This window comes from Scyliorhinus torazame, chromosome 15, assembly GCF_047496885.1.
Source record: "Scyliorhinus torazame isolate Kashiwa2021f chromosome 15, sScyTor2.1, whole genome shotgun sequence".
Classification (NCBI taxonomy): Eukaryota; Metazoa; Chordata; class Chondrichthyes; order Carcharhiniformes; family Scyliorhinidae; genus Scyliorhinus; species Scyliorhinus torazame.
Window position 1 is genome coordinate 141,243,832 of NC_092721.1, and position 23,154 is coordinate 141,266,985.

At 46.7% G+C, this 23,154-nt stretch overlaps 1 protein-coding gene across 2 annotated transcripts in view; it reads right to left on the reverse strand.

The window, feature by feature from the left end:
• The window catches only part of micu2 (mitochondrial calcium uptake 2), a 736,923-nt gene that overhangs the window by 59,195 nt on the left and 654,574 nt on the right, over window positions 1–23,154 (reverse strand). For both annotated transcript variants that reach the window (XM_072476850.1, XM_072476849.1), the window contains one exon: window positions 7,559–7,647. In XM_072476850.1, the coding sequence (XP_072332951.1) occupies window positions 7,559–7,647 (89 nt within the window). The remainder of the gene's footprint in view (window positions 1–7,558; window positions 7,648–23,154) is intronic.

The window sequence follows — 23,154 nt, forward strand, 5'->3', positions numbered from 1 at the left end:
CGGCTAAGGTGCTGAGGGGGTTTACGGACCAGATGGGAGGGGTGGACCCTTGGAGATTTGCAAGGCCGGGGGCTAGGGAATTTTCATTCTTCTCGCATGTCCATAAGGCTTACTCTCGGATCGACTTCTTTATTATGAGTAGGGCGCTGATAGCGGGAGTAGAGGACACCGAGTACTCAGCGATAGCCATTTCGGATCACGCCCCGCATTGGGTAGACCTAGAGCTGGGGGAGGAGAGGGACCAGCGTCCGGTGTGGAGCTTGGAGGTGGGGTTGTTGACGGACGAGGAGGTGAGTGAGCGGGTCCGAGGAAGCATAGAGAGATACCTGGAGGCCAATGATAATGGGGAGGTCCGAGTGGGGATGGTATGGGAGGCGCTGAAGGCGGTGGTTAGGGGAGAGCTGATTTCCACTAGGGCCCACAAGGAGAGGAGAGAGCAGAGGGAGAGGCTAGTGGGGGAGATGGTGAGGGTAGACAGGAGGTATGCGGAGGTGCCCGAGGAGGGACTGATGAGGAAGAGGCATAGCCTCCAGGCCGAATTCGACCTGTTGACCACCAGGAAGGCGGAGGTGCAGTGGAGGAAGGCCCAGGGGGCGATTTATAAGTATGGGGAAAAGACAAGCCGGATGCTGACGCATCAGCTTCGGAAGCGGGACGCGCTAGGGAGATTGGGGGAGTTAAGGACAGGGGAGGGAGTGTGATACGGAGTGGGGTTGACATCAATGGGGTCTTCAGGGACTTTTATGAGGAATTGTTTCGGTCCGAGCTCCCACGGGAGGAGGGAGGGATGGGCCGCTTTCTGGACCAAGTGAGGTTTCCGAAGGTGGAGGAGGGACTGGTAGCGGGATTGGGGGCCCCGATCGGGCTGGAGGAGCTGGCCAAAGGGATAGGGAGCATGCAGGCGGGGAAGGCACCGGGGCCGGGCGGTTTCCCGGTCGGATTCTACAAGAAATATGTGGACCTGTTGGGCCCGTTGCTAGTTAGGACCTTCAATGAGGCAAGTGAGGGGGGGCTTTGCCCCCGATGATGTCCCGGGCATTGATCTCCGTGATCCTGAAGCGGGACAAGGATCCCCTGCAATGTGGGTCTTACAGGCCGATTTCGTTGTTAAATGTACATGCCAAGGTGCTGGCGGATGTCTTAGCCACGAGGTTTGAGGATTGTGTGCCACAGGTGCTCCACGAAGACCAGACGGGATTCGTGAAGGGAAGGCAGTTGAACGCGAATGTGCGGAGGCTCCTGAACGTGATTATGATGCTGTCGAGGGAGGGGGAGGCGGAGATAGTGGTGGTGATGGACGCTGAGAAGGCCTTCGATAGGGTAGGGTGGGGGTACTTGTGGGAGGGGCTGAAGAGGTTTGGGTTTGGGGAGGGGTTTGTTAGGTGGGTTAGGTTGTTGTACGAGGTCCCGATGGCGAGTGTGGCCACGAACAAGAGGAGGTCTGAGTACTTTTGGTTGCATCGAGTGACGAGGCAGGGGTGTCCCCTGTCCCCCTGCTCTTCACACTGGCGATTGAACCCCTGGCTATGGCACTGAGGGAGTCGAGGAACTGGAGGGGGCTGGGGCGGGGAGGAGATAGGCCAACGAGAGGCGAGGCCGTATTGGATTTGGTACTGGGTAATGAACCAGGACAGGTGGTAGATTTGGAGGTAGGTGAGCACTTTGGTGATAGTGACCACAATTCGATTACATTTACTTTAGTGATGGAAAGGGCTAGGTATATACCGCAGGGCAAGAGTTATATCTGGGGGAAAGGCAATTATGATGCGATGAGGCAAGACTTAGGATGCATCGGATGGAGAGGAAAACTGCAGGGGATGGGCACAATGGAAATGTGGAGCTTATAGAACATAGAACAATACAGCGCAGTACAGGCCCTTCGGCCCACGATGTTGCACCGAAACAAAAGCCATCTAACCTACACTATGCCATTATCATCCATATGTTTATCCAATAAACTTTTAAATGCCCTCAATGTTGGCGAGTTCACTACTGTAGCAGGTAGGGCATTCCACGGCCTCACTACTCTTTGCGTAAAGAACCTACCTCTGACCTCTGTCCTATATCTATTACCCCTCAGTTTAAAGTTATGTCCCCTCGTGCCAGCCATATCCATCCGCGGGAGAAGGCTCTCACTGTCGATTTATTCAAGGAACATCTACTGCATGTCCTTGATAAGTATGTACCTGTCAGGCAGGGAGGAAGTGGTCGAGCAAGGGAACTGTGGTTTACTAAAGCAGTCGAAACACTTGTCAATAGGAAGAAGGAGGCTTATGTAAAGATGAGACATGAATGTTCAGTTAGGGCCCTCGAGAGTTACAAGTTAGTTAGGAAGGACCTAAAGAGAGAGCTAAGAGCCAGGAGGGGACATGAGAAGTCTTTGGCAGGTAGGATCAAGGATACCCCTAAAGCTTTCTATAGATATGTCAGGAATAAAAGAATGACTAGGGTAAGAGTAGGGCCAGTCAAGGACAGTAGTGGGAAGTTGTGCATGGAGTCCGAGGAGATAGGACAGGTGCTAAATTAATATTTTTCGTCAGTATTCACACAGGAAAAAGACAATGTTGTCGAGGAAAATACTGAGATTCAGGCTACTAGACTAAAAGGGCTTGAGGTTCATAAGGAGATGGTGTTAGCAATTCTGGAAAGTGTGAAAATAGATAAGTCACCTGGGCCGGATGGGATTTATTCTAGGATTCTCTGGGAAGCTAGGGAGGAGATTGCTGAGCCTTTGGCTTTGATCTTCAAGTCATCTTTGTCTACAGGAATAGTGCCAGAAGACTGGAGGATAGCAAATGTTGTCCTCTTGTTCAAGAAGGGGAGTAGAGATAACCCCAGTAACTATAGACCAGTGAGCCTTACTTCTGTTGTGGGCAAAATCTTGGAAAGGTTTATAAGAAATAGGATGTATAATCACCTGGAAAGGAATAATTTGATTAGAAATAGTCAACACGGTTTTGTGAAGGGTAGGTCGTGCCTCACAAATCTTATTGAGTTCTTTGAGAAGGTGACCAAACAGGTGGATGAGGGTAAAGCAGTTGATGTGGTGTATATGGATTTCAGTAAAGCGTTTGATAAGGTTCCCCATGGTAGGCTACTGCAGAAAATACGGAGGCATGGGATTCAGGGTGATTTAGCAGTTTGGATCAGAAATTGGCTAGCTGGAAGAAGACAAAGGGTGGTGGTTGATGGGAAATGTTCAGACTGGAGTCCAGTTACGAGTGGTGTACCACAAGGATCTGTTTTGGGGCCACTGCTGTTTGTCATTTTTATAAATGACCTGGAGGATGGCGTAGAAGGATGGGTGAGTAAATTTGCAGATGACACAAGTCGGTGGAGTTGTGGACAGTGCGGACGGATGTTACAAGTTACAGAGGGACATAGATAAGCTGCAGCACTGGGCTGAGAGGGGGCAAATGGAGTTTAATGCAGAAAAGTGTGAGGTGATTCATTTTGGAAGGAATAACAGGAAGACAGAGTACTGGGCTAATGGTAAGATTCTTGGTAGTGTGGATGAGCAGAGAGATCTCGGTGTCCATGTACATAGATCCCTGAAACTTGCCACCCAGGTTGAGAGGGGTGTTAAGAAGGCGTACGGCGTGTTAGCTTTTATTGGTAGAGGGATTGAGTTTCGGAGCCATGAGGTCATGTTGCAGCTGTACAAAACTCTGGTGCGGCCGCATTTGGAGTATTGCGTGCAATTCTGGTCGCTGCATTATAGGAAGGATGTGGAAGCATTGGAAAGGGTGCTGAGGAGATTTACCAGAATGTTGCCTGGTATGGAGGGAAGATCTTATGAGGGAAGGCTGAGGGACTTGAGGCTGTTTTCGTTAGAGAGAAGAAGGGAAAGAGGTGACTTAATTGAGGCATACAAGATGATCAGAGGATTAGATAGGATGGACAGTGAGAGCCATTTTCCTCGGATGGTGATGTCTAGCACGAGGGGACATAACTTTAAATTGAGGGGAGATAAATATAGGACATATGTCAGAGGTAGGTTCTTTACTCAGAGAGTAGTAAGGGCATGGAATGCCCTGCCTGTAGCAGTAGTGGACTCGCCAACACTAAGGGCATTCAATTGGTCATTGGATAGACATATGGACGATAAGGGAATACTAAAAATGGGCTTTAGAGTGGTTTCACAGGTCGGTGCAACATCGAGGGCCGAAGGGCCTGTACTGCGCTGTTATGTTCTATGATTTGGACAGCACCCACCCATGGGCAATGTCACCCTCCACACACATGGGCACTACCCCATACCTCCCTAGGTTGGGTCCCTGGAGGTCCCCCCTCTTCAGGCACCCGCACAACCCCTTACAGGCCCCACCCTTCCAGGACCCCCATCTGTCATCCCCCCCAACCTCCCAGAGGGCCCTACTTACCTGCCATTCACCCCCCACCCTTCTTATCCCCCTCCATCCTCCTTTCATGGGCATGGCCCCCCTCGGCCCATGATCCTTGGCAGTGCCACCATGACGCTCAGACACCCTTGCACTGCCACCCTGGCACCCAGGCAATGCTCCTGCCAGCTTGGAAGTGCCAGGGAGGGAGTGCCAAGGTGCCAGCTGGGCAGTGCCAAGGTGCCCACGATCCGGGGGGAGGGCCAGGGGGTCACCCTGCATTATCCCTGACCACCCATGGGTCTCCGATAATCCGGGAGAACTCCTGGGTGCCAATCCACCGGGTCCACATTTGTGTGGATCAGTGCTGAACGACGCCTGGCTGCGGCCTCGCTGGGGATGCCGGTAGACCCCCGAGAAGGTGGTAGATCCTGGGTAATCCCGCTGAAGTCGGTTTAAAACCGACTTCGGCGCGTGCTGGGTGGTCACGTCCCTTTCCGGCATGCTTCTGACTCCGACGCCTCACGGGACTTTGGTAGATCCCGCAAGACATGAAGGTTGCCCGGAAACCCACGGAGTGCTTCTCCTGGCATCCACCAGCCACACTGTGCTCGAATGGGAGTGCAATGTGGCCAGTGGATCGCCAAGGCCTTCGGGGGAGGAGAAAAACGAAGGAAATGATGAAGAAAAAAAGTAGATTTTTCTTTAGGTGAAATGGGATTATTCAATTGACAAGTAATGCCTGAGTATTTAATTTCACTTTTCAGGGCCACCACATAGTTATTATCAGTGATGTTGGAGCATTTGCTTCAGTTAACTTGCTTCACCTATTGGTGCAAACCATAATTTGAAGTGTTCAAACCTTTACCACGCAGCCATTGCAGGTCGCAACAGCCATTTTTGATTAGCCCTAGCGGGTGGCACACCCAAGTGAAAAGTCTTTTCCCATTGTCCTGTGACAGAGGGAACAGCTACTGTGATAAGTACGGCGTGTGTTCCCCATCACCAGTATTACTGAGACAACACTGACCAAATCTTCATCACCGAGTACAACAGATGACTCTTTCACACTCAAAATGAAAATTGTAAATTAAGTGCATGGCAGTGGCACAAAGGTTTACCGCTTACCCAAGTGGCAAGTATGATAACAGATTACCACCGCTAATGATTTTACACCTGCCAGTTGGTCAACTACATTTACGTTTGTTACCCTCAGTGGGAATATCCAGTCCCCGGTGTAACCTTTTCTTATAATAAACAGCAAGAAGCTCTCATAAACAGAAAAAGAATTAGCGCTCACAGAAAATGGGTAGAAAATCAAGGTCAGCGTGTCACTTATTCAACTCCTGTGGTCCCCGTGGGCACCACGCCTGGCAGTGATGTGGGCAGCACCACTTAGACTGCAAAAAAAATCAGATTATCTGCAGTGTAACTAAATATTTTCAACTTCAGTGTTTTAAATTCTTCCCAATTCTTGGTTCTTCGGAAATATGCTTTCTACTTCACTATGTTGGTTTATTTTCCTATTAAGTGTTCGTTGTTCGCATCTCTTTTATACTTTCACTTTTCTGTCAACATCCCTTTTCCCTGTAAATGTTAGTTTCTGCATTTCACATAATTCCTTCCAGAATTGAATTAACCCCCTTCAGCACATTTTGCCATAATTTGCTCATTCTTAAAGCTGAACATTTTCACTATTATCTCTCATGTGCTGCAGAATTCTGGTTTATTGCAATGTTTTTGTTACATGTTTCCTTTTTTTCATTAATCTGGGTGAAAGTCAGAGGGCTCATTCCCTGACTGATCTTGCCAAGAATTAGCGCTCACAGAAAATGGGTAGAAAATTAAGGTCAGCGTGTCATTTATTCAACTCCTGTGGTCCCCGTGGGCACCACGCCTGGCAGTTATGTGGGCAGCACCACTTAGACTGCAAGCATTTTAAATTCTGAATTACACAGAGAAAATGATAGAAGAATTGGAACCCGTAGATCTGTACTGTTTGGACTTTCTTGTCTGACATCGCCCTGTTTTAATATACTGTCGCCATGGAATAACTGCAAACAATAGTAATGGACTATCAGATAAAAAGATGGTGAAAAATATTTTTGATAAATTCAGAGCAGCGATAGTGAAAGTGAATCAGATTTTTCTGTTCAAATTAATTTCTATGATGCAAGTTTCCAAGGGTTTCTAACCAGAATGCAAACTGATCAATTGCTGAGGGGCACAGCATTGTGTACATAAGCATGATTACTACAGTTCGGAGAGTTTACTTAGCATTCCCATCCTGAAAACAAATCAGTAAACAACTAGTTCTTTAACCTTTACTGCTGGTCAGTAACATGTCTTTCTATTGTGCTTACACCTCCAGAATTAGCTGGAAGTTACTTTAGAAAGAGGAGCCTTACAATTTGTGTCTAATAATCTCCCACAATCCTCATGTTTAAATTTCTTCCATTTCAAAACTATAATATCTCATGGGCATCAAACAAAATATTCTCATTGTAAAATATCATTCCTTTCCTTTTTGACAATTAAACATGCCTGTATGGCTCATCAGTCATCGACTTTCAAAACACATAGGCACTTTGATCAATAGCCAACAATGATTTCCTGTGTGTGGTAAAGTGTTTTGCAGAAAGATCAGATAAAATCACATTTTTCCATTAAGAAGAACTAGAAAGATGATTTGGTTGATTTACCAACAAATAAATTTGGGTGAAAAGTGATATCTGAACCAAGGTAAAAATCACACTGATCCTTTTATCTTCTATATAAATGTGCAAAATCAGATTTACTGCCAAGTAACAACTTTTAAGCAGTTTTAATGGAGTGATCAAAAGCACATACCTTAGCTATAAAACAATGCACAACTCCCTCATTGTACTCAAACACCTACCAATGTTGAAAAATTATCTGCATTGGACCATAAAAACAGGACCTACAGCTTGCAACAGTCAGATGTGGGAGTCTAGGTTCAATTAAAGTTTTCTAACTCTGTGGTAGGCAGGGATCTTTTTACCCACAAAAGTTTTGAAACACATTAAAGTGCTGCCGTGTCACATCTTATTGGTCCTCCTTGTTCAAAGAGTTATGAAACATGTCAGATAGTTGAGGTTTACATTTAAGAATAGAATGTGTAAAACGCAGGAAACTTTGTACTTAAGGTCACGGCGTTCTAGAAAGCAGCTAATTAGCAGAATGGATGAGTCCTTTACCTGTAAAAGTCTTTGTACTGGAGCTTCAACTCTCCTTCTTTTCCAAAGAAGTGAACCAGCAGTGTTGTGTTCATTCCTTTGCTACCTTTCTGTTGCAAAGACATAAATAGATCATTAGCCTGCTTAACTGTAGTGCTTCTAAAATCTGGGCAATCAGAGGGAACATGTAAAAGACCTCCAACACTGTTATAGCCCGCAAGTATCTTATGGGGTGGGAACAATTAATTTCCCTTGTGAACCTTGAAGAATATGAGCTCCCCCATTAAGGGGATGTGGAACCTCTGACCAATGTATAGTTGTTGGGTATATAAAGCCGGCCAGTTTGGCACCGGCAAGGCAGACCCAGTTGGGATCCACCCTGTGATGCATATAATAGTGATTGTAAATAAATAACGTTTCTTCGAACTACTCAGTGTGGACTGCTTCGTGGCCTTAGAAAAAAAATATGCAACATATTATGATTGCAGTGTTACAATTCACAATTACAAAGCACAGCTGCTATTCAAGGAAGCAATTGATAATGTTTCAATCAGTTTTGGAGCGGCTACTGAACTAATAACTTCCTGCTGTAAACTATCATTTGGATTATGTTCTTGCCATTTTATTTACCAGTGATCAACTATAAACTGGCAATCATCAAATCACTAATTGTCCAATATGAATGCCAACCCACATCAATAGCTGCCCATGTATTGCCAGTTGGCGCTCACAATCGTTAACCGGTCAGCAAATTTTTAAGGACTAAAAACAAACAAAAACTTAACTTGCAGCCTCAAATGGTAAAAGTGCATAGAATTATCCCATTAAATGCGTTCTGGTCACAAATGATTAATTTGAATATTATACGCCGACTTGTGAATGTGATGGAAAAAAGGTGAATCAATTAAAGAAAATCTTTACGATTTGTGAAATATAAACAAACAGCATCTATAGCTTCTGCCAAAATTCCATTTCAGCATGCTCAGATCCTATGTTTTCATGAAAAATTCCACTGTGCATGATTTGCCCAAAGTCTCTTAATGTTATAAACAAACTTCGAACAAAAGAAATACATTTTATTATAATTTTCTCTATCCTGAATATTTTATCTGTAGATATTAAAAATAATGTGCATTCGTACATTTCCTGCCCACAAACTTAATTTCCTGATGTCATGATTTTTAGTCATTTTTAAACATCAACATTTAACATGCTATGTAATCCTCTACGTAAACAAGTCCAATGACACTGTAAGCTGCAGCTGCAGCCACTAGGTGGTGATATAGCTCCACTGCATCCTGTAGTGTTGCATTCTCTGGAAATGCTACAGGAGATTTATTAATACTTGGAAATTGTAAGATTCTGCATGAATAAATAGTTATTATTATACAGCTGTCATGGTCACAGACACAAGATACTGATGGCTCTGATATCACTCGATGCCTAGAAAATGCATGCATATGCACTTATACAGAGATCCATGTACATGTGCTTAGCTCAGTTCTCTGGCCATAAAGCAATGCTGAAAACACTGCTTCGGCACCTCCAAGGCGTCAATTTCACAACTTGTGCACCTCTTACTCATGTTTATATTAGATCCACATGATGATCAGTACAGCAAAATTATCAATTATTAGAGGGAAAACAAATCTTACTGGCAGCAACCCAAAATCTTGTTAGGAACGCTGGGAACAACAGGCAAGTAGTTGTGGTTTTGTCTGGCAGTCAACTTTTATAATTCGTTAGACATGTGATCAACATAACATTCCTCTGCAATTATGAATAACATCTGTGTTGACCATAAAGCACAATGAAAATCTGTTCAATGTGACTGAAAACACCATTATCTCTATTGTTTGTTCTGTGCATGCAGAGCATGTCTAGTATTAAAAGCAGAGCGCGGGACTTTAAGGTCCCTTACCAGGTTTGTGCCTTTCCACTCAACTTATAAATCAAATCGGAACCAACAGATCATCCAGTCAGGCTTTGTGAGATCACATTTTTGCTCATTGCTCAGTTTTCATTTTCACTTTTTTCTAACCATAGGGACCAAAATAAATTGTTGCTAATCTCATGATATGTATAAGAAATTTCCTAAACATTTGAGAAAATGCAGCAAGACCTGGACAATATCCAGGCTTGGGTTGACAAGTGGTAAGTAACATTAGCGCCACACAAGTGCCAGGCAATGACCATCTCCAATATGAGAGAATCAAACCATTGCTCTTGTCATTCAATGGTATTACCGTCACTGAATCTCCCACTATCAACATCCTGGGGATTACTATTGACTAGAAACTGAACAGGACTAGCCATATAAATACTGTGGGTACAAGTGCAGGTCAGAGGCTAGGAATCCTGCAGCAAGTAACTCACCTCCTGAGTCCCCAAAGTTGTCCACCACCTACAAGGCACAAGTCAGGAGTGTGATGGAATGCTCTCCACTTGCCTGGATGAGTGCAGCTCGAACACTCAAGAAGCTCAACACCATCCAGGACAAAGCAGCCGCTTGATTGGCACCCCTTCCACGAACATTGACTCCCTTCAGCACCAACAGCAGCAGCAGTGTGCACTATCTACTAGGTGCACTGCAGGAACACATCAAGGCTCCTTAGGCAGGACCTTCCAAACCATCTAGACCTCTACCATCTAGAAGGACAAGGGCAGCAGATACCTGGGTACACCACCACCTGGAAGCTCCCCTCCAAGTCACTCACCATCCTGACTTGGAAATATATTGTCGTCCGTCACTGTGGTTGGGTCAAAATCCTGGAACACCCTTCCTAATTGCATAGTGGGTGTACGTACATCACATAGACTGCAGCAGTTCAAGAAGGCAGCTCATCACCACCTTGTGAAAGACAATTAGGGATAGGCAACAACTGCTGGCCTAGTCAGTGAAGCCCACAACCTGTAAAAATGAATAATAAAAAAGCTATTTAAAAAAAAAGAATATGAGAAGAGATGAGAGGGTTATTGTTATAACCTGCCTACTTACGATTGGCTGGGGACTAATGACTATCCCACAATCCGATGGGAGTATGAACTTCCCCAATGAGGGGGGCGGAGAAACTCCTAGTATAAATAAGCTGGCCAGTTCAGGAACCAGCAGGTAGGAGAAGGTAGCAAGGGAAGTTACTGCTACTGTTATGTATATATTGTTATAGTAAATAAACGTTATTATTTTGTATCCTTAAAGCTCGTGCTGGATTCTTCGTGGCCCTTACAAAACTGGCGACAAAGGTAAAAGTGAATAGCTGTCTACACTGCTGAAGCCACCTCCCTGGATTTTTGTTGGATACAGGTTGGAAGTTGTTTTCTATTATACCATGCCTCTGTACGGACGTTTGGATGTTTTTGATGTTGCGCTGGAAAGCTGGAACCAGTACACACAACGGATGCGTTACTATTTCCGGGCAAACAATATCACCGAAAACGAGCGCCAGGTGGTCATATTGCTCACTGCCTGCGGGCCGCATACGTTTGGGGTGATTAGGAGCCTTACGTACCCAGCTGCGCCGGACACCAAAACGTTTGACAAACTTGTGAATATAGTGGGGCAACACTTTAACCCAACCCCGTCCACGATAGTCCAGCGTTACCGGTTTAATACCGCTGAGAGGACCCCTGGAGAATCCCTTGCCGATTTTTTAATCCAGGCTACGCGGAATTGCGGAATACTGTGACTATGGTGAGACCTTGTCAGAAATGTTACGCGACCGTTTGGTTTGCGGTATTAACAATGCAGCAACCCAGAGAAAGTTGTTAGCGGAGCCAACATTGACTTTTCAACAGGCAATACAAATAGTCTTGTCCCGAGAGAGCGCAGAGTGAGGAGTACAGGAGCTACAGGGAATGGAAGTGCATGCCTTGGGGCACAACCCTTTCCGCCCAAAAACGTCCCCCCGCACTCCTGCGGTACCTTGGGCGAGGCCAGACCGGACCGGACCGACGCCAGTGGCCATCGGACATTCCTCCCCGAAGGGAGCCTTCTCCAGAGCCAATGGACGAGGAGCCATGTCCGTGTCAGACTTGTAGGCGCCGACCCCGTCGCGGACGGCGGTCCTGGGGACGCCAGAGGCGCCGTCGTTCCGACCGAAACTGGGACCAGTCCAGGGGCCGTAACTGGGACCAGCCCAGAGGCCGTACCTTCCATGTGGATGAACCTGCAGCGACCACTCCTGAGGACGTGGAGACGGAGGACGACTGCCTGCAGCTGCATTGTGTGGCAGCTCCCCGTGTGGCCCCCATTAAGGTGACAGTACGGGTCAATGGCCACCCGCTGGAGATGGAGTTGGATACTGGCGCAGCGGTCTCCGTGATCGCCCAGAGGACATTCGACCGCATCAAGCAGGGTATACAGACCCTTACATTAACTGACTCACAGGCCAGGTTGGCCACCTACACGGGGGAACCACTGGACATTGCAGGAACTACAATGACCCCTGTTGTCTATGGACGCCAGGAGGGGCGTTTCCCACTTATCGTAGTGCGTGGCCATGGGCCCAGCCTGTTGGGTCGGGACTGGTTGCGCCATTTGCGGTTGCAATGGCAGCACATCCTCCAAACAGTTTCTGGAGGGTAGACTGAGGTGCTAGGACGATACCCAGAGGTATTCCAGCCTGGTTTGGGGAAAATAAAAGGGGCCGTAGCCCGTATCCAAGTTGAACCAGGAGCCACGCCGCGCTATTTCCGGGCGCACCCAGTGCCTTACGCTTTGCTCGAGAAGGTAGAAGGGGAGCTCACTCGTTTGGAGAGTTTGGGTATTATCAGGCCCGTCCGTTTTGCTGACTGGGCAGCACCAATTGTACCAGTAATGAAGCCAGATGCCACAGTTCGCTTGTGTGGCGACTATAAACTTACAGTGAATACAGTTTTCCGACTCGACCGATACCCAATGCCTCGCATAGAGGATCTCTACGCGAAACTTGCAGGTGGACTCTCATTCACAAAATTAGATATGAGTCACGCCTACCTGCAGTTGGAGCTGGACCCTGCCTCCCGACCATATGTAACAATTAACACACACCGGGGCCTGTATGAATATACACGGTTGCCCTTTGGAGTATCCTCTGCCTGCGCAATTTTTCAACGTGTTATGGAGGGCATTTCGAGAGGTTTACCACGTGTGGCAGTCTACCTAGATGACGTGTCGATTACAGGGACGTCGGAGCAAGAGCATTTGGAAAATCTGGAGGCTGTCCTTAGACGCCTTTCGGAGGCTGGAGTCCGTTTACGTCACACAAAGTGCGTATTTCAGGCAAAAGAAGTAGTCTACCTAGGTTATCGGGTGGACCGCGAGGGTCTGCACCCCGTCGCAGAGAAGGTGCGTGCAATTCAACATGCCCCCACCCCGACTGACACTTTGCATCTTCGTTCTTTTCTCGGTCTCGTAAACTATTACGGGAAGTTCCTCCCCAATCTGGCAACTACGCTGGCCCCCTTGCACCTGCTGCTAAAGAAAAACCACACCTGGGTTTGGGGTCAGCCGCAAGAAACCGCTTTCCGGCGGGTAAAGCAACAATTGTCGTCGTCTGGGTTACTAACCCACTATGATCCGGGAAAGCCTTTGCTCGTCACATGTGATGCATCCCCGTATGGTATTGGGGCTGTCCTGTCCCACAAGATGGAGAACGGGGCCGAGCGACCGATAGCTTTCGCCTCCCGCACATTGACTGCAGCGGAGAAAAAGTACGCGCAGATAGAGAAGGAGGGCCTGGCAGTGGTTTTCGCGGTGAAACGCTTCCACCAGTATGTGTACGGCCGCCATTTCACTATCGTGACTGATCATAAGCCCCTGCTGGGACTCTTCAGAGAGGATAAGCCAATACCGCCCATTGCTTCTGCACGGATCCAGCGCTGGGCTTTGTTGCTTGCTGCATATGAGTATTCTCTGGAGCACAAACCAGGTACGCAGATAGCAAATGCCGACGCACTGAGCCGATTGCCTTTATCGACCGGCCCCATGTCGACCCCCACGACCGGTGAGGTGGTTGCAACCCTAAATTTTATGGACACCTTGCCTGTCACGGCATCACAGATCCGTGAGTGGACCCAGACGGAGCCAGTCTTGTCAAAGGTTCAGCACATAGTCCTGTATGGTGGGCAGCATAGACAGCTCCCAGGCGAGTTGCGGGCATTTTCCTCCAAGCTGTCAGAATTCAGCGTGGAAGACGGCATCCTCTTGTGGGGGACGCATGTGATTGTCCCGGAAAAAGGCCAGGAGCTGATATTATCAGACTTGCACAATGGGCATCCGGGCGTGACCAAGATGAAAATGTTGGCCCGGAGTTATGTCTGGTGGCCAGGCCTCGACACCGACATTGAGAAGGTGGCCCAAAACTGCTCCATTTGCCAGGAGCATCAGAAGCTTCCGCCGGCCGCGCCCCTACATCACTGGGAATGGCCAGGGCGGCCTTGGGCACGCTTGCATGCAGATTTCGCAGGCCCTTTTCAGGGATCCATGTTCCTTCTACTAATTGACGCCCAGTCCAAATGGCTGGAGGTGCATAAGATGCAGGGGACAACGTCCTGCGCAACAATTGAAAAGATGCGTTTATCATTTAGTACGCGTGGCCTCCCCGAGGTGCTGGTCACGGATAATGGCACTCCATTCACGAGTGAGGAGTTTGCTAGGTTTACAAAGATGAACGGCATCCGCCATATCCGCACTGCCCCTTACCACCCGGCTTCAAACGGGTTGGCAGAGCGTGCAGTGCAAACATTCAAAAGAGGCCTAAAGAAGCAGTCTTCCGGATCAATGGACACGAGACTGGCTCGCTTTTTGTTTACGTACAGGACCACCCCACATGCAGTGACTGGGGTAGCTCCCGCAGAACTCCTAATGGGCCGAAGACTTCGCACCCGCCTTAGTATGGTCTTCCTGGACATTGGCGCAAAAGTACGCCGCACACAAGAACGGCAGGGACAGGGATTGTCTCGGCATCGTCCGATTCGGCAGTTTGCGCCCGGTGACCCAGTATTCGTGCGGAATTTTGCTGGTGGTGCCCAACGGGTTCCTGGTGTAATCTTTCGCCAAACGGGCCCTATATCTTACCAAGTGCAAGCCCAGGGTCGTCTCCAGCGAAAACATGTAGACCACGTCCGGTCGAGAAGATCATCCCCGCAAAAGATGCCCCCGGAGCTCAGTTCAACAGCCGCAAAGACCAGAGACAAGGGAAGGTAGTCCTCAAAATCTTCCACTGGTGCCTCACTCGAAGCCTGCGCAGGTCGTTACGGGACCGAATGGAGATAGAGACGCTGACATGACGGAGGCAGCAGACTCTGACTCCGAGATGGAGACACAGGATGAATCAGAGGGGGAATCCTCGGGTCCACAGGCCGTGGATGTACAACCGCGCCGTTCATCACGGAAGCGCCGGTCTCCGTCTCGTTATACGCCGCCTGATCCAGCGCCGCGTGCAAATGGCGTCCGGCCTGCGGCCAAACGAGTTTGACGCCTTCCTTCGCCAGGGTCTTCGGTGGATTCCTTGGGCTTTGGGGGGGAGGGATGTTATAACCTGCCTATTTACGATTGGCTGGGGACTAATGACTATCCCACAATTCTATGGGAGTATGAACTTCCCCAATGAGGGGGGCGGAGAAACTCCTAGTATAAATAAGCTGGCCAGTTCAGGAACCAGCAGGAAGGAGAAGGTAGCAAGGGAAGTTACTGCTACTGTTATGTATATATTGTTACAGTAAATAAACGTTATTATTTTGTATCCTTAAAACTCGTGCTGGATTCTTCGTGGCCCTTACAAAAGTTATGCTTTATTTAATTTATTCTTTCATGGAATATGGGTGTCATTGGGAAGGCCAGCATTTGTTGCCCATCCCTAATGTCACCCCTTGAACCAAGTGGCTTGCTAAGCCATTTTAGAAGTCTGCCAACCATATTGATGTGGGCTCTGGAGTCATTTCTAGGCCTGACCAGGTAATGATGGCAGAGTTCCTTCCCTCCAATGCATTAATGAACCAGATGTTTTTTTAAGACAATCGATGATGGTTTCAAGGTCACAATTATTGAGGCTGGCTTTCAATTCCAGCTTTGATCAATTGATCAGCTGCTGTGGTGGGATTCAAATCTGTGGTCTCAACTCATTATCCTGGGCCTCTGGATAACTAATCCAGTGAAATTACCACTATACTACTATTTCCCCAATTGTATTAGACAAGGAAGAGGAGGCTTAGCCTGTTTGGGCCGAAATAGCCTATTTCTGTGCTGCATATGCGATGTAATAAATATCAGGACTAATGGCAATGAGGTTAGAACCAGTTTCAAATTAGTTCAAAATCTAATCGGCAGGACAACAAAATGTTCCTCTTTTCCAGAAATGTTGTATGTTATTTAAAATAATAAGAGCCTCAATGCTGCAGGAGTCTTGAGATATTAAAGATGATGGCAGGTTAACTTAGAAAATATACTGCAGTAGGAATTGTTTTTAAAGTAATTGTGCATGGCTGCAAAAAATAAAATCTGAATTCATTTTAGAAACTGAACAAAAACAAAAGTTTGTATCACTTCCAGTGTTTCCAAATGTATCCATGGGAGTTGCAATGCTTTGTTGTGACATGATTATTGGCGACAGGCTAGATGGACCAGCTGGTCTTTTCAAGTCTGCCTGTTTGTTGATGCATAAGAGAGTTACTCTAGCCTAGCAACAGTTAGAGAGAGAGCGAGCGAGAAGAAAGATACGTCAACACAACACAGAACAAGACCTTGAGGATGAATCTTATAAAATGATCCCAGACAATGCAACCTGTGTAGTCTGCTTGACAGTGTGCAAAATCTATTTTATACATTTGATTGTAAAAAAAATGTAGAAATGTGCGTAATGATAGGTATGCAGTAAAAGGCTCTGCATTAGGCCAGGGACTACCATAAAAAGCAATGCCAGTTCAGCATGTGATAAAAAATATCATAGAATCTCTATCATCCCCATCCACCTTGCTGTATCCCCGTAACCCCATCAGCTAACCTGCACATCCCTGGACACTAGAAATTTATCATGGCTATTCCACCTAACCTACACATTTTTGGACTGTGGGAGGAAACCGGAGCACCGGAGGAAACCCACGCAGACACAAGTGTCATGATATCCACATTAACATATGATGGTGCAATCACACACCCACACTGATGGACAGGTAGCTAGACCGACCAACACACACACACAACATCGCAGCCAATCACCAGTGAGAGCACACGCACTATAAAACAGGGAACACCACAGTTCCAGCTCATTCTACCAGGAGATAGCTCAGAGCACAGAGCTCACAGCGTGCCACTCAGAGATACACCATGTGCTGAGTGCCTCACCAAGATAGTGCTAGGGCTGGGTCCACAGGAAAGCTGGTGAAGTACGAACCACAGCCAGAAGTTAATAGTTATTATTGTACAGAATAATAAAACAGAGTTGTACCATCTACAACCGGGTTGGTTCGTTTGTGTATCGGAACACCCAACACGACAACAAGGAGAACGTCCAAACTCCACACAATCACCCAAGGCTGGAATTGAACCTGGATCTCTGGCGCTGTGCCACCGTGCCGTCCTAAATAGTGTGCAAGAATAGGCAATTTCCTTTGTTCACCAGAGACAAGAAGGAATGCTCTACTTTATTACTACTGAACTGAATATGAGAAATTTCTGTTGTAAGTGCTTGAACGTCACAACCAAAGATGAATGCAAGAAAGCATTATAATTTCCTGTGTTTCTTCATACCTGTAGCCATGTAATGTCCTGAGAGAGGCAAAAAGATAGATTATAGTAAAAAACCCTAGGACATTTTTGGGAGATCGGATGGATGGTCATCACTTAAATGCTAGCTTTCTTTCCCTCTCTGCAGGTGCTGCTTGACCTGATGAGTATTTCTAGCATTTTCTATTTTTGCTATTGATTTTTCTCTTGGGAATTGGCATAATTTATCAGCAGCCTGGGCCCCTCACAAAATCAGGCTTTTACAGGGGTTAAGTCTTGGAATAGTATCCGTTTAACTGCACACAGCAACTGAAAAGGAACATCAAATTAGGTTTCTCTCACAGACCCAATGTCAAATAAATTTATTCCTAGCTTTGGATCAGCAGATGGTCATGAAAATAAAAGAGCATCATGAAATAAAAGTCAGGCTGAGTTAGTGTCCTGTTTTATCATCAGTTCCACAGTCACACTGAAAGAATATGACATACACAGTTAGACATACCAAGACGTTTCACGAGAAACGAAATAACCAGACATTTTGTATTTTGAGGGTTTGCTGCTAGTTTCTATTTTTAAATGTAAGTAATTCATTTCCAAGGGTTAGTTCGCCAAGCACTTAGAATGCAGAGTAATTTCTAAAAAGTATCTCGCTGAGACTTGATGTGCAAAACAGTCATTCAATTCTTAATGGATCAAAGAAAACATCCTATACAAGCCCCTTATTACTTGTTAATGGTGATAATACCTGTCAAAGACTGCTTAAAGGTTTATATATATGTTTCAAAATCAAGAATAACATGAAACTATCAACCAAACCTGACCAAAGCATTCTCAATTTCTTTAAAGTGATAGCTGATGCTATCTATCTGTCAATATATGTGTCATAAAATAACAAAGCATATTCCATTGCAGTTGGAAGATTGGTTGAAGAAAATGACTAAAGAAATCCATTTTCAGATCTTATCATTTAGACTTTAAACTATGTTGCTTTCCAATAAGTAAATGACCCTTTCATACTTAGAAAAGAATAGAATAGAACTTACAGCCCAGGAGGCCATTTGGCCCATTGTGTCGGCACATGCTATCAAAAGAGCTACCCAGCTAGTCCCATTCTCCAGCCCTACCACCGTAGCCCCTATATTCATCATTTTCAAATATATATCCAGCTCTCTTTTGAAACCTCCTATGGAATCCGCCTCCACCACTCTCCCAGGCAGCACATTCCAAATCTCAACAACTCTCTGAGTAAAGATGTTTCTCTTAATCTCACTCCTAGCTCTCTTGTTGACCATCTTAAAATTATGATCCCCTCGTCACTGACAAACCAACTAGTGGAAACAGAATATCCTTCTTTACCCTGTCAAAATTGTTCATAATGTTGAACACCTCAATAGGGTTAAATATTGGTTCCATCAATTGATATTCAGGATGGGGAAAACTAGATGGAACACTGCATGGTTCCATAGCACACAATATAGAAGACAATGAACAATTATGACTTTATTTTGATGTGTTTGTATTGTGTCAGTAACACTATATTTGCATTTAAAAGATAAATCTAATCAAACCAATAATAAACTGCAGTGAATGACAAATATGTCATTGAATTTCTGATGCTTCTCGCAATGCTGCTTTGTTTGAATGTCAATATTTGCCTTTTACTGGTAATTAGTTCTCCTGCTTCTGTGGCCATACATGTCCCCTCAAGAACTTCCATTCTACAATTCATCTTGCTTGGGATCCAGTTTCCTTCCTTCCCATTCCTGCTCTAGCTAGTTTAAATTATTCTCAACAACTGCCTCCCACTTCCTTGCAAGTTTCAGTAGCCTAAATTTTCTAAAGTGTACAGGCAGGTAAACATCATCATTGCTGTGGGCTTGGACCATTTACTGAGATGCCTCTTCTATTTAGATACAGCCCTGTTCCAATCCATCTAATCCTAAAAAAAGTCTCGTCCTGCACTCCCGCAAGCATTATTAGTTCATTAGAAGATTAACAGCCATTTATTATATCCTAATTTTTTTTTGTGAACTCCGTCGTTAACAGAAATACAACAAAATACATTACTTTCAGTTTTGAGATGATAGTAAGATACATTGGGCGATATTCACCGTTCCCCGACGCCGATTTCGTAATCGGCGGTCGGGCGGAGAATCCCTTTTTATGCCTCAATTGGGGTCGGCACCTGTTTGACACAGGTTTTGTATGCTCCGCCCCCTCCAAAATGGCATCATCGCGTCACGCGCCTCACGCCGTTGGGACAGCCTTAGTGCATCACCTGAAGGCCCTCCCCTGATGCTCCGTCCCCGATGGGCCGAGTTCCTGACCACGCGGGTGACATATGGTCTCTCTGGTCTGGAACCCGGCATGGCAGTTGCGGACTGTGTCCAGCGCTGCCACAGTCAGGTGGGAGCCGTGGTGCTGGATGCGGTGGCTTCCGCGAGGGTTGGGGGACTGGTGGGGTGGTGGCCAGGGGGGCACTATCTGGCAGGTCGTTCCCATGCACAGCCAGCGCCATGTTGTATGGTGCGACCGCTGCAGGTCGTCGCCGTGCACATGCACGGCCACGAACTCGGCCATTCTCCAGCCGTTTTTATTGTGGGAGCCGGGGTTTTAATGGGGTGCGGCTGCTAGCCCCTCACCGATCTTGCGACCGGTGAGGGGGCGGCGCTGATAGTTTTGATGTAAAACGCCACAGATCCCTGCACATAGGCTCAAAAATAGTGAATCCGGCCCATTATTTTTTCCCACATCATATAGCACTACATGAACTATTACCACTCGAATTTTTAATTCCTCCCTCAATAACCCTGCTAATCTTTTTCCTATTCTAGTTAAATGACTCATTATCCTCTACTGTTCTCACATTTTCATGAGTAAGTCCCCTTAACTACAATATTGCTGCATCCTGAAGCTTGTAAATTTGTTCTAGATATCTGTTTTGTAGCTCCCTCATCTAACTTGATTATTGAACAGTGCATTGTTCGTGTTCAGTGACCCAAGACTGTGCCTTACTTCCAAGACTACCGTATTCTGATATTTGTAACAATAAAATTCAGGCGCTGCCACAGAATCTGACCACATCAAATTTCTTGAAAATTCCAACTTTTCCCCCTGTTTTGTTCTGCTTTTTTTCTGTATTCATTCTCTGCAATTTGGCTCGGAAAGTGAGCACAAGTCTCTGACAATGCAGCCCTGATTACAATCGCCACATGATCCATCCAGGTAATGGCCGTTCCTCTAATTATCTGTGTTTCTTGTCACTGGTCAACGTCTCCCTGTGACAATAAGGCTGAGACTGGAAAATCACCAAAGTACGAGTTATAGAATCTGCTGATTAATGCAGCAATAGCCTTATGTTTCTTTTAAAGTATTGTATCCATAATTTCCACTAATATGTCAGTGTTATCGTTTCTGTCCTTAAATTAGCACCTGGGCTGAAACCAATCATGATAGTGAGCTAATCCCTCTCTCAAATTGTACAGTTTATTTTTTCAGCTTTGGTCCACTAATTAAAAAAAAAAAAATCTATTTTATTCCAAACTCAATCAACAAATCATATTGTCATCCAAAGATAGAAATAAATTGCAAACAGTTTGTAATTTTACCTCTTCCTCCCCTTAGCTAACACAACTCCCCAAACAACGCCCCCCTCCCCCTATCACTGGCGACAAACAAATCCCTGAACAGAGATAAAAACAGCCTCCATCTTACATAAAATCCCTCCTCTGACCCACTGAGAGTGAACTTAATTTCCTCCATTGTAAGAAATCTGCCATATCCCCCAACCACGCCAACACCTTTGGTGGCGCCTCAAGAATTTGGCGCCGGGCGATCAGAGAGGTGAAGGCCACAACATCAGCACTCCCTCCCGTCCAGTAGCTCCAGAAACACTGCGCCGTCCTCCCCCCCCCCCCCCCCATGATCTCTGATAGTGCCTCGAAGATCGAGGTCAAGAATCCCCCTAACCTTGGGCAAGACCAAAACATATGGACCTGATTTGCAGGCCCCTTGCGCACCTTTCACATTTGTCCTGTACCTTAGGGAAGAGTCCACTCATGCGAGCCCGAGGCATATGGGCCCTGTGCACAACCTTAAACTGTATCAGGCTCATCCTGACACAGGATGATGCTGAATTCACCCGGTGCATAATTTGACTCCAGCCACCACCACCCCCAGTTCTATCCCCAGCTCCTCCTCCCATTTCCACCTTATCTCCTCTACTGGCGCCTTCTCCACCCCAAGTTCTATCCCCAGCTCCTCCTCCCAATTCCTTCTTATCTCCTCTACTGGAGCCTTTTCCATTTCCAACAGCCACCCATAAATATCCGCAATCCTCCCTTACCCTAGCTTATCCTGAATTAACAGTCTATCCAGTAGGTATGCCTTGGCAGCTGAGGGAACGAGGGGAGCTCCTTGTGCACAAAGTCCCGCACCTATATGTGTCTAAATTCACTCCCTCTTGGCAACTGGTGCTTCTCCTGCAACTCTTCCAGTGTCGCACCTAAGAAATAAACATTGGCCCAAACCTTAACTACTCCAGGATCTCAAACAGATACCTCCATTCTACCCGGTCAAAGGTTTTCTGTGTGTCAATTGAAATAATAACTTCCAGCATATTTCCCCTAGATGGAGTCATTACCACATTCAACAATGTTGCTCGACAACTGCCGCCCCTTAACAAATCCTGTCTGATTCTCAGAGACGACATCTGGCACGCACCCCTCCAGGCACCTCGCTCAGCAGTATCCTACTCAGCAGCTTCACATTGGTGTTTAACAGTGAGATGGGTCTGTTAGACCCACAGTCCACTGGGTCCTTATCCTTCTTTGGGATCAAAGAGATCAGTGCCTGAGCTAGTGTGGCCAGCAGACCCCCCACACCAATGAATCATTACACATCTCAGGAGATGGGGCACCAACACTGTCGAAAATCAATTATAAAACTCTACCGGAAAGTCATCTGACCCCAGTGCCTTCTCTGATGCATCAACCCGATGGACTCCATGATCGGCTGCAGTGCCAATGGCGCCTCCAGTCCCTATCCCTTACCCTCCCCACCAGCCCATCTAAAAAGTATCCATCTCCGTATCCTCCCCTTGAGGCTCGGACCTCTACAGGCCCTGGTAAAAGGTCTCAAATGCTTCGTTAATTTTCTCTGATATCGTCACCAACCCTCCTCCTCCATCCCCCACCTGCGCTATCTTCCGCATGCTGTCTGTCGCTTCAGCTGCTGGGTTAGCAGGTGGCTGGCCTTATCCCACTTGAACGACAATGCTGGCCCACCACCTTCCCTGTCGTCATTAGATCAAATTCCCCTTGCAGTTTCTTCCTCTCCGCTAACATCTCTCTAATCGGGGCCACTGATGCCAACCCACTTCCAGGATGGCATCCACCAACCTTTGTCTCTCTCTGCCTTCTCAACCTTGTTCTCCTCCACCCCCCCACCCCCCCCCCCCCCCCCCCCAAGACCACTGTTTTTAACGCCTCCCAAACCGTGGAGGGTGAGACCTCCTCATTTTGGTCGAACTCCACATAGTCCTCTATCACTGAGGCCACCTTCTCGTAGAACCTTTTGGCCAAAAGAACTGGAACGAACCTCCATGAGGGTCTCTGGGCTCGGCCTATTTTGAACCTCACATCCACACAATGTGCCATGTGATCTGAAATCACATCACTGCATATTCCACCTCCACAAAACCCAGGAGTATTGATTTCCACACCTTGAGAAAATCTGCTCGGGAGCATACCCGATGCACGTGGCGAGGAGGAAAACTCCTCCTCTCCCAGATGCCTAAACTCCCACAGGTCCACCACCACCACCCCACCCATTTGATCCATGAATACCCCCAGCCACTTTGCCATTCCTAACCTGCTCAGTGCTTGGCCAGTGACTTGGGGCCCGGCCTAACCAA